The sequence below is a fragment of the Cydia pomonella genome, chromosome 20 (genome assembly GCF_033807575.1).
Source record: "Cydia pomonella isolate Wapato2018A chromosome 20, ilCydPomo1, whole genome shotgun sequence".
Lineage (NCBI taxonomy): Eukaryota > Metazoa > Arthropoda > Insecta > Lepidoptera > Tortricidae > Cydia > Cydia pomonella.
Window position 1 is genome coordinate 118,832 of NC_084722.1, and position 15,684 is coordinate 134,515.

At 39.8% G+C, this 15,684-nt stretch overlaps 2 protein-coding genes across 2 annotated transcripts in view; both read right to left on the reverse strand.

The window, feature by feature from the left end:
• LOC133529278 (uncharacterized) overlaps positions 1 to 12,838 on the reverse strand; it is a 60,609-nt gene extending 47,771 nt beyond the window's left edge. The window contains exon 1 of the mRNA XM_061866975.1: positions 12,688 to 12,838. The gene's annotated coding sequence lies outside the window, so the exon portion shown is untranslated. The remainder of the gene's footprint in view (positions 1 to 12,687) is intronic.
• Positions 1 to 15,267, reverse strand: part of LOC133529283 (uncharacterized) — an 18,837-nt gene extending 3,570 nt beyond the window's left edge. Inside the window, exons 1-4 of the mRNA XM_061866980.1 lie at positions 15,263 to 15,267; positions 12,688 to 12,963; positions 916 to 4,132; positions 580 to 720 (exon numbers count right to left, since the gene is read on the reverse strand). Coding sequence (XP_061722964.1) covers positions 580 to 720; positions 916 to 4,132; positions 12,688 to 12,963; positions 15,263 to 15,267 — 3,639 coding nt within the window. The remainder of the gene's footprint in view (positions 1 to 579; positions 721 to 915; positions 4,133 to 12,687; positions 12,964 to 15,262) is intronic.
• Between the last annotated feature and the right edge of the window lie 417 nt (positions 15,268 to 15,684).

Consider the following 15,684-nt stretch of genomic DNA (forward strand, 5'->3'; position numbering starts at 1 on the left):
AGATCTTATTTCATGCAGGTGTACTGAAGGACAAAGGCCTATTTTGTTTCCGCGGGAGTTATGGATTGTGAAAAAAAAAACGATATAGCTATATGTACAATTTAGCACTAGGGTTTCGAAGGGGAAGCAAGAATAAATACCGAGTTTAATAATAAACTGACGTATATTTATCCTACTAATAAAAATCTCCACACAAATCCTCAGAAAAATACAAAAAAGGTTAACACCTTATAAAACTACGTTAAACTAACGTTCGCTAGTTGGCCGATGTAACAGCGCCATCTACCGGGACATTGGGTAAACCAATTCCGATATGCGTTTCGTACATGCCGCCCACCAAGGACAACATGTCCTTCATCATGACCGCCCACCGTGAAGTGTCTGAACTGTTAGAGGTTAACTGTATACAAACTGCTCTAGTTTCTAAAACAATAATAAAAAAGGTGGGGGAACATTTCTTCTACTATGATACAATAATCTTAAAGGAAACTGTAAACTTAAAAACTAGTTGGCAACCGGCAGTATACAAAGTTTTGACGTTGGTCGCTTTATCAAAGTATTTTTACATTTGATAGTTACCACTCTGGTCAGTTGATCCGAACCAGGGTGCTTCTGCATGATTCTGCCGAAAAGCCACTTAGAAGGAGGGAGATCATCCTCCTTGACCAAAACAACGTCCCCAACGTTAGGTTCGGGAACTTGATGTGCCCACTTGTACCGCTGTAAGTAATGGGTCAAATATTCGTTTGACCAACGACGCCAAAAGTTTTGTAGCATACGCTGGGTCAGTTGCCATCGCTTAAGAGTGCTGATATTCGAGCATTCATAGTTTATTTCCGGAATCGTAACTAGAGGCTCCCCTATCAGAAAGTGACCCGGAGTTAGAGGGTTAAGCTCATTAGGGTCGTTGGGTACAACGGAGATAGGCCGTGAATTTAGGCAGGCCTCGATCTGGCTGAGTAGAGTCGCCATTTCCTCATAGGTGAGTGTCGACTCTCCAATAACCCTTTTGATGTGGTATTTGGTGGACTTAATCCCTGCTTCCCATAATCCACCGAAGTTCGGGCTTTTAGGAGGGATGAAGTGCCACGTGGTACCATTTAACGCCAGACTTTCCGCTACTTCTTGGACCATAGTTGACTTCTCTGCGTTAAAAAGGTCCTTTAATTCTTTAGCAGCTCCAACAAAATTGGTGCCGTTGTCGCTGTAAATCTCTAAGCAACGGCCACGTCTGGAGGTGAATCTCTTGAAAGCCTCAAGAAATCCACGTGAGGTAAGTTCGCTCACTACCTCTAGGTGTATGGCTTTGGTTACCATACAGATGAACAAGCACACATAGCCCTTGTATGAGTGATGTCCTCGGCCTTTAGAAGTTCTTAAATTGATGGGTCCAGCATAATCAACTCCGCTGCGGACAAACGCTCTACCTGGTGTAACTCTAGCAGAAGGTAAGGCTCCCATCAATTGAGTTTGGATCTTAGCTTTGTGACGAATGCAGCGCACACATTTGTGAATGTGGTGTTTTACTAAGTCCTTCGCTCGTACTATCCAATAAGCCGACTTTAAGTAGTTCAGCATAGTTCGCTGGTCGCCATGAAGAGTACGTTCATGGGCATCTGCCACAATCAACTTAGTCAGATGCGAGTCATACGGCAAGATAATAGGATGCTTGGCTATTTCTAGCTCTGGAGCGTTCTCCAATCGGCCGCCCACTCGCAAAATACCTTTTTCAAGAAACGGCGTTAAAGAACGAATCTTAGAGGTTTTTGAACTAATGTACCCGCTTTTGTTGATTTCCTCAATTTCGTTCTTGAACTCTGCGTTTTGACACATTTTAATGCAGGTCATGGTTGCTTCATCCAACTCCCACTTTTGCAGATATCGTGCGTGAACCTGCTTGTTCTGTACTTTATCACGCTTTCTTATAAAACGTCGGCAATAAGCAACAACACGTATAAGTCTTTTAAGAGATGAGTATTTGTTCCAGAACGTTTCTTCTACTATTCCTACATGGACTCTTGCCGACTGTTCAAGGTTTGTGTCATTGTTTTTAGGCTTTGAGTAATGAATGGTCTTATCGTGCAGAAGTTTAGGTCCAAACTTCCACAGGTCGTGTTCCTTTAACTCTTCTGGTTGCATACCACGTGAAGCACAATCTGCCGGATTTTCCTTTGTAGATACGTGAGACCATTGCGCTGAATCCATAGTGGTTAATATCTCGGATACTCTGTTAGCTACAAAGGTTTTCCAGCTGCTTGGGTGCTTGTTGAGCCACGCAAGAACCACTGTGGAATCCGTCCACGCTCTTATGTTTGATCTGGGTATTTTCATGACTTCTGCAACTTCAGCCAACAGTTTAGCCACAAGTACGGCTCCGCAAAGTTCCAATCTGGGTATGCTGACCTGCTTGACAGGTGATACTCTTGTTTTGGCTGTCACTAAAGCCACATGTATGTTTCCAGTTGAGTCAACTACTCGAAGATAAACGACAGCAGCGTAAGCGGCGTTGGATGCGTCGCAAAAGCCGTGCAGTTCATGAAGTGTGTCATCCACGTGCGTGTGAAGCCATCTTGGAATCCTGAAGTCTACAAGGTGAGCTAGCTGCTCACGGTAAGTTAGCCAATCCTGCAGTATATCCGATGGTGGTTCTTCATCCCATCCGATTCCTGCTAGCCATAGACGCTGGATAAACATTTTTGCTGCAATGACACATGGCGCTAACCATCCTAATGGGTCGAACAAACGTGAAACATCAGAAATTATTTTTCTTTTTGTTGCAGGTGGCGATAGCGGCGGCAGTTTCACCGAGTACTGAAATTCATCGTCATCCCGGTTCCAGGTAAGTCCCAGTATTTTAGTTATGTTATCTGTCTTAATTTCCAGATTGCTCTTTTCTTCTTCGTTTCCTAGATTCTCTCTTTCTCTTCTATTGATCTCCTTTGACAATTCTTTCTTGTTACTAGCCCATTTCTGTAGCACGAACCCTCCCTCATTCAATAAGCCTTTCATTTCATGATACAGCTGTAGACCTTCTTCTTCTGTCTGACACCCGGTCATTAAATCGTCCATGTAGAACTCTTGGTGGACCCGTGGCGCAGCTATAGGATACTGCTCTCTGTGGTCACATGCTACCTGATTGAGTGCCTTTACTGCCAAGTAGAGCGCTGAAGCAGTTCCGAAAGTGACGGTCAGCAACTTGTAATCCTTGATTTCATTTTCAGCATTTTCGCGCCACACTATGCGCTGAAAGTCGGTGTCCTCGTTAGCTACTCTTACCATCCTGTACATTTTTACTATATCCGCCACTAGACAGACGGGGTACTGTCTCCAACGCATAATAAGGTGACGAAGTTCTGGTTGCAAGGTAGGTCCTGTCATGAGCTGATCGTTTAGTGATATCCCGTCATCATATTTACAGGAAGCGTCAAAAACGACTCTGACCTTGGTGGTGCTTTTGTCCTCGCGAATCACAGCATGGTGAGGTAAGTAGATCGCTTCTTTCTTTTTATGATCAGGTTCTGTCACGGGAACCATGTGACCGAGCTGTTCATACTCTTTTATTACTTCAGAGTATCGTGCTTTTAGGGTTGAGTCTCTGTCAAATTTTCTTTCTAATGTGTGTAACCTTTTGACTGCTATCTCACGTGAACTTCCTTTGCAGGTTGGATTGTCCCGAAACGGCAACTTCACCACGTACCTGCCCTCTGCGTCTCTCGCAGTCGTGGATGCGAAAAGATCTTCACACTTTTGTTCTTCGTCTGTTAACAACTTAGTGTGACCTGATGGCTCGGCTTCTATTTCCCAGAAACGTTTTAGCATGTCATCTTCATTAACGTGTACGTGTAAAACTGTTACGTTCTCATTTACGCTCGCGGAGCCTACTGAACCAGATAGAATCCACCCGAGGGTGGTGCACTGTGCTAATGGCGCTCCTTCTGGGCCATTGAGCACTCCATCTCTTACAATCTGGCTGTACACTTCACCGCCTAGTAGTATGTCTATTTTGTTGGGTGTACTATAGGTTGGATCTGCTAACGTCAGCTGCTGAAGCTGCAACCACTCTGGAATTACTACCTTTTTTCCAGGAAGCTCAGTTGTGATCTTGTTCCAGACATAAGCTTTCAATACGAGGCTGAAATTTGAATCGGTTATCGATTGAATCTTTATTTGAACTTGATACTTAGGCGACACCGGTAATTGACATCCACCTAATCCGGAAAGTGACTTTTTCATGGGAATTTTCTTTATCCCTAAGGCTTGTACAACAGCTTCTGTCACAAATGAAGCCTGTGAGCCTTGATCTATAAATGCTCGAATAACCTGATAGTCTCCTGTTTTAGACTCAGCCTTAATAAGCGCGGTGGGTAACAATACCTCACCTTGATCTACCCCTTTCGTAAAACAGCTGACTATCGGCGTGACCTCTTTCTTCTCTGTTGCGATATGTGTGGCTTCCCCCGACCCAGTTTCAGCTGCCTGAACTACGCTCTTAGGATTGGCAGTTGAAGTGGATACATCCTTAGGGTGAAGCAAGGAGTGATGCTTTCTCTTACAAATTCTACAACTAGTGGCTTTTTGGCAAAATCTTACATTATGGTTACCACCTAGACAATTGAAACAAATCTTATTTTTGGTAACAAACTCATGCCTTTTGGCATAGTCCTCACCAGCAAACTTTTTACAATAACAAAGCTTGTGAGGCTCGGTACAATATTCACACGCGAGTGAAGGTGCGGTTGCGACATGGAGTACATTTGGTTTGTTGTGACTACTATTACTACTATTGAACGACTTCCCATAAGCACTTGGGGTTTTACTGGCGCTTCTCGGTTCAAGAAATTCCAGTGCTCTGTATCGACTTGTTAAGAACTCTTTAAATTGGCTAAAAGTAGGTAAAGCGTCTGAAGCCGAGTTAGTCGCCACGTTAAGTTCCCATTGCCTGCGCGATTCGGGGTCTAGTTTTAACGACAGCAAATGAATGACAATAATGTCCCACGTAGAAACATCGATGCCTAGATTCGACAACGCACTTAAACAATCGGTCGATGTGTCCATCAGATCCTTAAGGAATCCTGGGGACTCCGTCGTTGCACTCTTTTGACTTAACAATCGTTTAAGTATACAATGCGATAAGTATTTTTTATTATTATATCGCTGCTCTAACTGTGTCCAGCACCTAGTATAATTAGTGTCCGAAACAGGTATGTTACGAAGCAACTGCTCCGCCTCCCCGGTTAGATAACTTTTTAAATACTGCAATTTTTGAACACTGTCTAACGACTCATTGTTGTGTATCATTGACACAAATAAATCTCTGAACGTCGTCCACTCATGATATTTCCCCGAGAAGCTAGGAATACACAACTTAGGAAGTTTCACTACATTTGGCCTAAAGGAAGCGTTATCTTGACTGTCATTACCCCTTGACTGATTAGGTAAAGAACGAGTACACTGCGCTAATCCATCTTTTAATTCGCATTTGTAATCAGTATACTCTTCCTCCGTTTTATCATATGTATCTCCCGTAACATAAGACTTTGCCTTTAAAGCTGTAACATCTTGCGATCGCATTAAATCCTTGTGTCCTTTTCTAAACTCAGACCAAAGTTGTTCTAAAGTTTCTAATCTACTCTCCAAGTAATTTTGAGTTATGCGCTCCTTAGGCGACTTTTTAAAGTTAACTCTTGCTTTAAAAATACGAGTACACAGATCATCTTGATAGTTAAGTAACGCGTCCATAGTGTAAACAAACGAGCAATGTCACATACAAATTTTACAGACTTAGCAATTGTGATACGAAAAAACACTTAGAATAAATTACAAGCCAAATCCGTAAAATTTTACAAGTGTTTGGGACTTAGTAAGACTTCGAAAAAATCGGGCATAGGTTCCCCGTTCCAATAGGATTTCGCTTATAATTCTAAGTTAATGCTAACTACAAATTATTCTATGTTAATATTCAATACAAATCACTAATGCAATTATTCTAAGTTGAAAGTCCATATAAATCCTTGATGAAATTTTCTAAGTCGATGTAAACAAACCGATTCTTCTAATTGAATATGCGCTTGCAACTAAAGTTCAAACTTCCGCAATAAATTCACTAATTTGTTCGTTGTTTATAAAGTTGAAACTCGCGTGAAATATGAATTAAAAAGTACTCACGATTTTGCACTTCTCACTCACTCTGATACGTGACGTCACACTTCGTTGAACTTCCTTACTGCCGTCTGCTAATCTCGTCTCCTGTATCTGCTACTTTGGATGCTTCCAGCTACTCGTCGCTAGATGGCGCCACTCGCGCCTTCCGATGCTCCAATTCTTGAATTGATTTTACAGGAAACCGCCAGCTATCCAACGCTAGATGGCGTTGGCAACCTCAGTTAGCTGCAACTTTCCCGGCCTTTGAAGCAGCGAACCACTGCTAAGCACGGGACACGAAGTGTAGTCCGCACAGACTACCAAAAACGCCACTCCAAATTGGCTTCCAAGGCTATCCGATTCGAGGGACCATGTACAATTTAGCACTAGGGTCTCGAAGGGGAAGCAAGAATAAATACCGAGTTTAATAATAAACTGACGTATATTTATCCTACTAATAAATATCTCCACACAAATCCTCAGAAAAATACAAAAAAGGTTAACACCTTATAAAACTACGTTAAACTAACGTTCGCTAGTTGGCCGATGTAACAGCGCCATCTACCGGGACATTGGGTAAACCAATTCCGATATGCGTTTCGTACACTGTCTTTCTTCAAAATCTTAGCTTTGTAATTTGGCTTCTACCTCCGTTTTAAATAATTGGATTTGAGTAAAAACCATATTACTATAAAAACAGACGCGCTGATAACAGGACCGGTTTTGTGCTTCACCGTGAATAATAGCCCTGACAATAGGCCAGGTGACAAGTTTTTAGTAAGGGTATCAGACGATCCGGATTGTTTTGAGGATCAAATTTCTAATGAGGCAATGTTTAATGTGCTACACTACGAAGAAATAGGAGCACGAAATCTCAATCTTTATTTAATATTTTTTTATTTTATTTTTTTATTTTATTTTATTTATTTGGAGATCCAACAGCTGTGACATTAACATAGAAAAATATAGTAGATACAGGAAGCCAATTATAGGAACTCACAGGTAGTGACATAATACTAAACTAAGATAACGCACTATTGCAACCACATATGTGAACAAAGCGAATACAAATGATACTTAATAAGGATAATGTGGGAGTTCAAAATACTAATTAACTTAGTAACATAATGAGGTCTAAGGTAAAAGTATAAATAGTAAATACGTAATTATAGGTATTCAAGAAGGCGACAACACGCTCACTCAAAAGACTCAAAGTATTTCTGCACTAAATTACGTCTCAAGCTAGGAATGCCACAGTTGAATATATCCATATCCAATTCTTTAGATAGCTCATTTAGGTTACGACTGGCGCGTGGTAAAAAACTATTCTGTCTGTATTTGGAAGATGCATTGCTGATTGCTATTGGGGGATGATACCTTTTAGAACGAATGGGGGTTTTGAAACATAGTTTACTTAGCAACTCAGAGCAATCGATTACACCATTGGTTATATTTAGGAGATATGTAATATCGGCTATTTCACGGCGTTTTTGTAAAGGGACAAGGTGATGGTGCTTACATATTTTAAGATAGTTGGAAGAACTGTAGGGATATTTTAATTTAAAGCAAAGGTGTTTTATGATTTTTTTCTGAATGCGTTCAATTCGGTCAATATATGTATTGTAGCAAGGGTTCCAGACCTGAGAGGCATATTCTAACTTACTTCTAACATATGAACAATATAGCACCTTAAACGTCTTAGCCTGAGTGAAGTGAACAGAATTGCGCATTATGAAACCTAGGGCTTTATAAGCGCCACAAATAATGTTATTAATGTGATTATCAAAAATTAGTTTAGAGTCGTGAATGACCCCTAAATCTCTCATACATGATACTTTCTGCAGGGTTTGACCCTTTAAGGCATAGGTAGTATCGACTAAGTTACGTTGGCGCGAGAAGGTCATTGCAAAACATTTAGAGGGATTCAAGTCCAATCTGTATAATTGACAATAATCATCAAGGCGTACGAGGTCAGACTGTAGTAATATTGAGTCAGCAATAGATTCTATCTTTAAGAAAACTTTCATGTCATCAGCGAAACAAAGAAGCTTGGAATGCAGGAGACATTTGTCAATATCATTAATAAATATATTAAAGAGCAACGGCCCTAATAATGACCCTTGCGGTACCCCACTAGGAACAGTGACCCAGCCGGACATATAATTATTCACGACAACAGCCTGGGTTCTGTTCTCGATATATGATATAAACCATCGCAGTAAATCCCCATTTATTCCGATGTTATTCAGCTTTGATATTAGTAAGCTGTGGTCAATGCGATCGAAACATTTGCTGTAATCAGTATAAATTACATCAACTTGGGACCCACTATCCATAGCGTCAGTAACATAATCGTTCAACAGAATAAGATTAGATACTGTAGATCTACGTCGCAAAAATCCGTGTTGATTAGCATTAAAATAATTACTTAAACAATTATAAACTTGATTAAAAACAATTTTTTCAAGCACTTTTGATAAAATACATAATTTGGATATGGGCCTGTAATTTGAAATATCAGTTTTGGGCCCTTTTTTATGTACTGGGGTGATAAAAGCAGACTTCCATATTGAAGGTATAGAGCACTCTGAGAAGGAACGCCGAAAAAGCATGACTATCGGCTTTGCTAGGTTCTCAGCACACTTAATTAAAAATTGTGCTGGGAGCTGATCGGGGCCAGCAGACTTGGAGGGATCTAACTTAAGCAATAAGGCGGTGACGAGATCTGGGTCGACCTCAATTGAATTTAGGTTGACAATTGACTCAGTGCTAGAGGCAAGTGAGTTATAATTGGTCGAATTAATAGATGGTGAAAAATTGGTAAAAAAATAATCTGAAAAGGCTTCACAAATACCTTGTCCTGTATTAACCAAATTAATTTCCATATTTCATACTGCTGGGCAGACCGTGGGAGGTTGATCGTGATTTGACAAATGACCAAAATTGTCTCAGGTTACTAGAAATATTTTTTTCAGCACGACGCACAAAATTAGTAAAACATTCATGTTCTAATTTACGAACTCTGTCCCTCAGTACATTATATGAAATTAAGTCAGAAACATTGTTATATGTTCTGTATTTTTTTAAGTATTTATATTTTTCTTTTATGACTTTTTTCAAAGGAACAGAAAACCATGCGGGATAATTATCTTTTTTAATATTTTTGCTAGGTATAAATTTGTCTCTAAGTCTAAGAAAAGTCATGTAAAAGAAATCCAGCGATTGGGCCAGTGAGCGACCAGAAAATTCCTCTTCCCAGCATATAGACGCTAATTCATTATTGATAGATGTATAGTTACCTTTATTCCAATAATATTTAACAAAGGGAGCTGACTGCAGAGGGTTAATCGTAGTATACTCAATTTTAACAATAAGAGCCTCATGATATGGGTCAATAGGTACTATAGGACTCGCGCAGTGACTAACAGATACAAGGTCATTAGATATGACTAAGTCTAATATCTTTCCAAAACGATTTACAATGCCATTGTACTGGTTAAAATTAACAGCATTAAGCTCGTCAACAAAACTGCACTCGTCGCTACTTATATAATTTGATGGAACCATAACAGAGTCCTGTGCTGTCCATACGATACCCGGTGTGACGGTGTGAATATCATTGAATTTGATTATGAAAGTTTGATTTATGTTAATGTGACTAAGTACTAATATTTTTTTTATTTCTAAATTAATAATGCTTACAAACTAATTGACATATTCAAATCCGCAACGTCGGCTTCGTCAGTTGGGTACAACCATAAGTCAGCAACAGGCGTTGTCGGAAGAATAAATTTGAGGAAAGTTGGGGCACTTCCCGTAAGCAGTTCCGGTTCCTGCAGGGAACTCTTAATTGGTAACTTGTTATATCTATAACTCTGTATCTTTAGGTATTTAAATAAAAGTAAACAAACAATTTGTACATTTATGAGTATTTATTGGTTAACCAACTAAATACAAAACCGCCTGGATCTGTCATATTTGATAATGTAATGTTTTCATCTACCATCAACTGACTTAAGGAGCCATTTGAGGGCAGATTTTGTTTACTTTTATTTAAATACTTAAAGATACAGAGTTTTCATGTTATCGGTTTCATTTTAAAGCAGTTCATCCGACATCAATAAATTTTAGAACCTACCTAGAGGAAACAGAATACAGCTTGGTAAATCATCTAAAATCTGCGGAACCAGAAGATGGATATCGATTATTGTCTATTTGTTATTTAGCTAAGTTTCTTTAATTAGTTATGTGATGCTTTAAATCACCGCGACACAACAATCCATTAATTCACCGACCCATTTGTTCTGAGTCGACTTTTTCAACCGCTGAATCACTTTATACACGATTGAATTTCCATTATTTATGTCATTTATGTCTGACGGTGTGACGGTGAACGTAACTGAAGCGCGACAGCTCGAAAAGATTATAAATTGTTTTCTAATCGGAATACGAGTACACTGGGTATTGAAACTTTATGAACTGTAAATGTAAGTACTTCTGAATATTGCTCAATCGTCGATGATGGTAACCGTGACGAACGCGTTCCTTGTGTTACGTATATGCGATCAAATAGAGGTAATCTTTCCCTACCATCATCATGATGAAGATTAGGTTGTATGGACCTCGAACATGTTGCAGCTATGATGAATATGGACGGAGACGAAATTCCGCAAAAAGCCGGTGGTAAAAAAAATGTCATTTTTCTATGAAATTACGTTTATCATCTAGAAGTCCGCGACTGTACTATTAAAACGCATTACTAGTAAGCGGGATTTACCTGACTCATCTTTTATCTGTTTCAAGAAGTTTTAGGAGCTTCGTGCAGATTTAGTTTAATGACAGTGTTTAGTACTTTGTGTCATAACATAACATGTATTGCACAAGCTCAGCGTCAGCAATTAACTTCGTGCCACTGTTAACTCTTATTATAAACAGCACATATCGTTGCGCAATTAACAAATTACTGTAAAATTATATGCACGATGTCCGTGTACCACTCTTGATCACATTGCATCACGAGGAAACCATTCCTTCACATCATTGGTTAGTTTCCTACACGCAATTTATAATTGTCATGCTTGTTGTTTGACTTGGATATCAAGGAAGAGCTAGGACGTAAAGTATTTTTTGTTGATTTGGTCAGGCTAGTCACAACTGATGCAAGCTTGTGCTGGTGCTGAGCAGTCTTTCGATAAGACCAGACCCTAAGATTTCCCACCAGGGTACTAGGGCTGCCTTTCCACTGAGGCGGAGATGAGAGGAGACGTGCGAGAATCAGCCAATAGTAGTTGTCATCTTCGCTCCGCTAGATTTCAACCAATGCTATTATCTCCTTTCATCTCTGTCACAGTGGAAAGGCATCCTAAGGCTGTCTAGCCAGGTCAGGCAGTGCTCACAGCGTGGTGCAAGCTTCAGCCTTCAAGCAGCACTAATAGCAGTGTCGTGCGCCGGCGCAGGAATGCGCACGGCGGCACATGGATGACTGAGCCTACCTGATTTCTACAGAGTCCGTTTGTCGAGACACTTCTATTCGTTGCAAGTCTTGGAAAACATTTCGAAAAGAAATTTTTGCAATTTAAATCCGAGGTTTTCCCGAGGGTCTACAGTATGGGGTTCTTCAAAAAAGGAGTGTACAGGTTTTTAAAGGGTCGGCAACGCGCATGTAACACCTCTGGAGTTTCAGGCGTCCATAGGCTGCGGTGACTGCTTACCATCAGGCGGGCCGTATGCTTGTTTGCCACCGTCGTGGTATATAAAAAAAAATAAGCCATTCATTGTTAACGACAGAACGAAACACCCATAGGGGATAGGGGCTTAATGGTAACTTTACAAACCAATGTAGGTATATTGGTTGACTACCTGCTCCAAAGTTTTCTATTAAGTGATAAATTTTTGTCAGGTGACGGGCGTATAGCAATAAAAAGGTGGTGTGGTAGTTCAATATCATTTTGAACTGGAATAAGTTCTTAAAAGAAGTGGTTTTCATTCAATTTTGCATTTCGAAAAATCATTTCTATTGAACGGAATGGTTCCATTCTTATCAGAATTAGCCGAATCAGTGATGAGATTCATGGGATGCTTGATACGAGTAAATTGACGTAATTTTTCAGATAGCTTCTGAAACTGGTCTTAGGCTTACTAAGTGCCCACGAGTACTACTATATTCTTCTTTGAATTAAATAAAATTAATATAAAAAAAGCACACGTTACAATTAGCGATTTCATAATTGATTGATCTCGTGACTAAATAAATTGGTACATAATTATGTAGATCAGATTCATGTGTATTGTTTTGAAATTTATGGGTTCTCCAAATGTTTCCAGCAACTGGCACTGGCGTTTTTGTCATCCCTCGACACTCTCCCCAGTCGCTTCCGAGGTCACCCATACCGCCAGTGACGTTAATTTGGTTTGGACCCGAGATATTACCGTTATCGGAATAACTTTGCATCTCTTTGCTTATCTAGTAGGCCATTGGGGAAACACGGACGCGGGAAGCACAATAAAAGCTCTCTAGGGATTATAGGCTTTTGTTTATACCCGTACCTGTGTCGTTGCTTGGTGTTAAAGGAGATGCGCGAGGCGCATGTCTCGCTCGCAGGCGGTTGGTTCTCGGGCTCGGGCACTAGCACTGTCACTGCACTCACAACGGCGCGGCCTCCCGGCGGCGCTCGCGACTCGACTGGCGCGCCGGCGCCCGCGCCGCTCCCCCCTCCCCCGCGCGCGGCCTTGACCGCCCCCTCCTGCGCGGACGCATCCAGCTGCAGCCGCCCCCCGCGGTCCCTGCAAGCTGCGGTGCAGCCAGCCGCAGCTTCTGGGCGGCTGGTAACAGCATCTATAAATACCTACTTTTCGTATGTATTTCTGGTTATTTATTTTCCGTGTCTCCATTTGCATTTTTCGGTTACTTTCTTGGCAACTATATTACATTAAGGTTCTTCGGTGTCTTTGAGTGTCTAAACTTGAAACTAATTCAGATATTACAAAACGTCTTGTGCACGTGCCCACAGAGACATGTATTCGGCGTCTGTAGTTGAAAGAGACACTCAATTCATGAAATCGCAGCCGGGTGACTTCCGGAGTTCCGGCTTTCCGAGATGAGCGAACAATGATTTTATTAGCAAAACAAGTGTCAAGTGGGAGTTGCTATAGTATAGTAAGTAGTAAACACCAGAGGAAACACGTACTGTACTACTGTATGCTCCGGTTTTTCGCCGCGCGTGAGCTTCAGTACTGTAATTGCATTGCGTGCATTGCATTGCAACTTTTTCAATAATAAAAATCGGCCAAGTGCGAGTCGGACTCGCCCATGAAGCCTGAAGGGTTCCGTACCATTTATGACGTATTTAAAAAAACTCTACTTTCTAGATCTCGTTCAAACCAATTTTCGGTGGGACTTTGCATGGTAATGTACACCATAGGTATATTTATTTTAGTTTTATCATTCTGATATTTTAGAAGTTATAGGGTGGAGGGGGGGGGGGACACATTTTTACCACTTTGGAAGTGTCTCTCGCGCAAACTATTGAGTTTAGAAAAAATTATATTAGAAACCTCAATATCATTTTTGAAGACCTATCCCACACGTATGGGTTTGATGAAAAAAAGAATTTTGTGTTTTAGTTCTAAGTATGGGGAACCCCCAAATATTTTTTTTTTCTATTTTTGTGTGATAATCTTAATGCGGTTCACAGAATACATCTACTTACCAAGTTTCAAAAAAATCTTATAAATCTTATAGTTTCGGAAAAAAATGGCTGTGACATACGGACGGACAGACAGACAGACAGACATGACGAATACATAAATGATACATAATGGTTCCATTTTTTGCCATTTGGCGACGGAACCCTAAAAAGTTATAATAGATTCTATATTTTCCGTAATTCATCAGAACTTTCCATTTAAATATAAAGGTACTGTGGGACTTTAGTCAACTTGTGTAATAATGTCCTATAATATTTATTTATTTATTTATAAAGGTCCATCAATTCCATCATGCATCTGTCATCGTCACATTGGTAATTGGAAAAAAATACTGGTTAATAAAGGATTGCTTATTTTCCTTATAGCGTAGTCTGGAGAATTTCAAAGTGTTTATACGGAACGGTTTAAATCGTGAACATACTGGTTCTGCGGCAAAATTTTTTCCTTCGACGGGTTTGTTGTGAGACTGTGAGTCACTCGTCGGGTCCGAGTAACAAAGAACTCCATGTGTTGTGTTTCAACACAACTGACCATTCATAATGACCCTTTTATACGAAGACAATAACTAAGATATTAAGTAATTATAATTTAAATGCTTATGTTGTGGACTGGGTTATTACCGGTCGAGAAGAATCTGTGGCACTGGTCATCATCAATGTCATCATTCATCATCATTTATTCTTTTTTGGTCTTTAAACGGGAGAACCAATTTAAATGCGGTTTACTATGAGATAAATATGAGTGCAGTTTTGCTAGTGGTTTTTAAGACTTGTTTTATCAGAACAGAATCGGTTCAACCGTTCATCAACGGTTTTTTTTTAAATGAAATTTAATGTTTATTTATTGATTTTAAACTTTATTGCACATCAAAAAAGGTACAAATGGCGGACTTAATGTCTCGTGGCATTCTCTACCAGTAGTATAGGGCCAAATAGAAAAATGTCAAAATCAAATGTCATAAATGTATGTAATGTGTAAAATGTTAATGTCATTTTAGGTATTTTTAGGTGAGATTTTGTGGTTTATCTCGATAATTGGCATAATTTAAACACTGACGTAACACTAGTAAACTTTATAGCAAAGAGTCAAATGGGTACCGTATAATGGGGTGAGTAGCGAGAAAAATGACATTCAAATCTCAATAAAACTTTATTTTTACATGTGGCACACTGATTTTTATACATAATAAATATTGCGGTGGTTTGAATTTTAGTTTTTTTATGATTTTGTGTAGTTCCATTTCATAACTTTAAAAATAAATACTAAATAGTAGGAAATCCCAGCTCACCCCGTAGTAGGGGTGAGAAGAGATTTCATACTAAGTGAGTTTTGGAAATTGTTGGATCGACACTTTGGGATTATGAACATTATAATAGCTTGTTTTGTGTGAACTGCCCTTGTAATCGCTACTCACCCCATTTTACGGTACCTAACCTAAGGCAAGCTTTCAGTGCAGTAAATTAATGAATGATTTTATTTCAGGCATCTAGTGGCCTATAGATCAATACCTTAAAACGAACATACATATTATAACAATAGATTCAAAAACTAAACACTACAAATCACATTATGGTTGCGATGTACGCAACTGACGCAAGCCCGCAGCGTCAGGGAGCCGGCCCCGGAACCGCCGAAACTTGACACCCTTCGGCCAAAACTCCTCCTTGTTGAAGGTCCCTAGACGCTCAGTAAAGCATGCCTTATCTACTACCCAATATTCTGGGGTCCTTCGCGACTGGTCAGAATAATAGTTTGTAATGTAGTTACTATATTCATTCAAATTATAATAGAATGTACCTATATTTGCATTTGTACTGTAACACTATTCAACAAGAA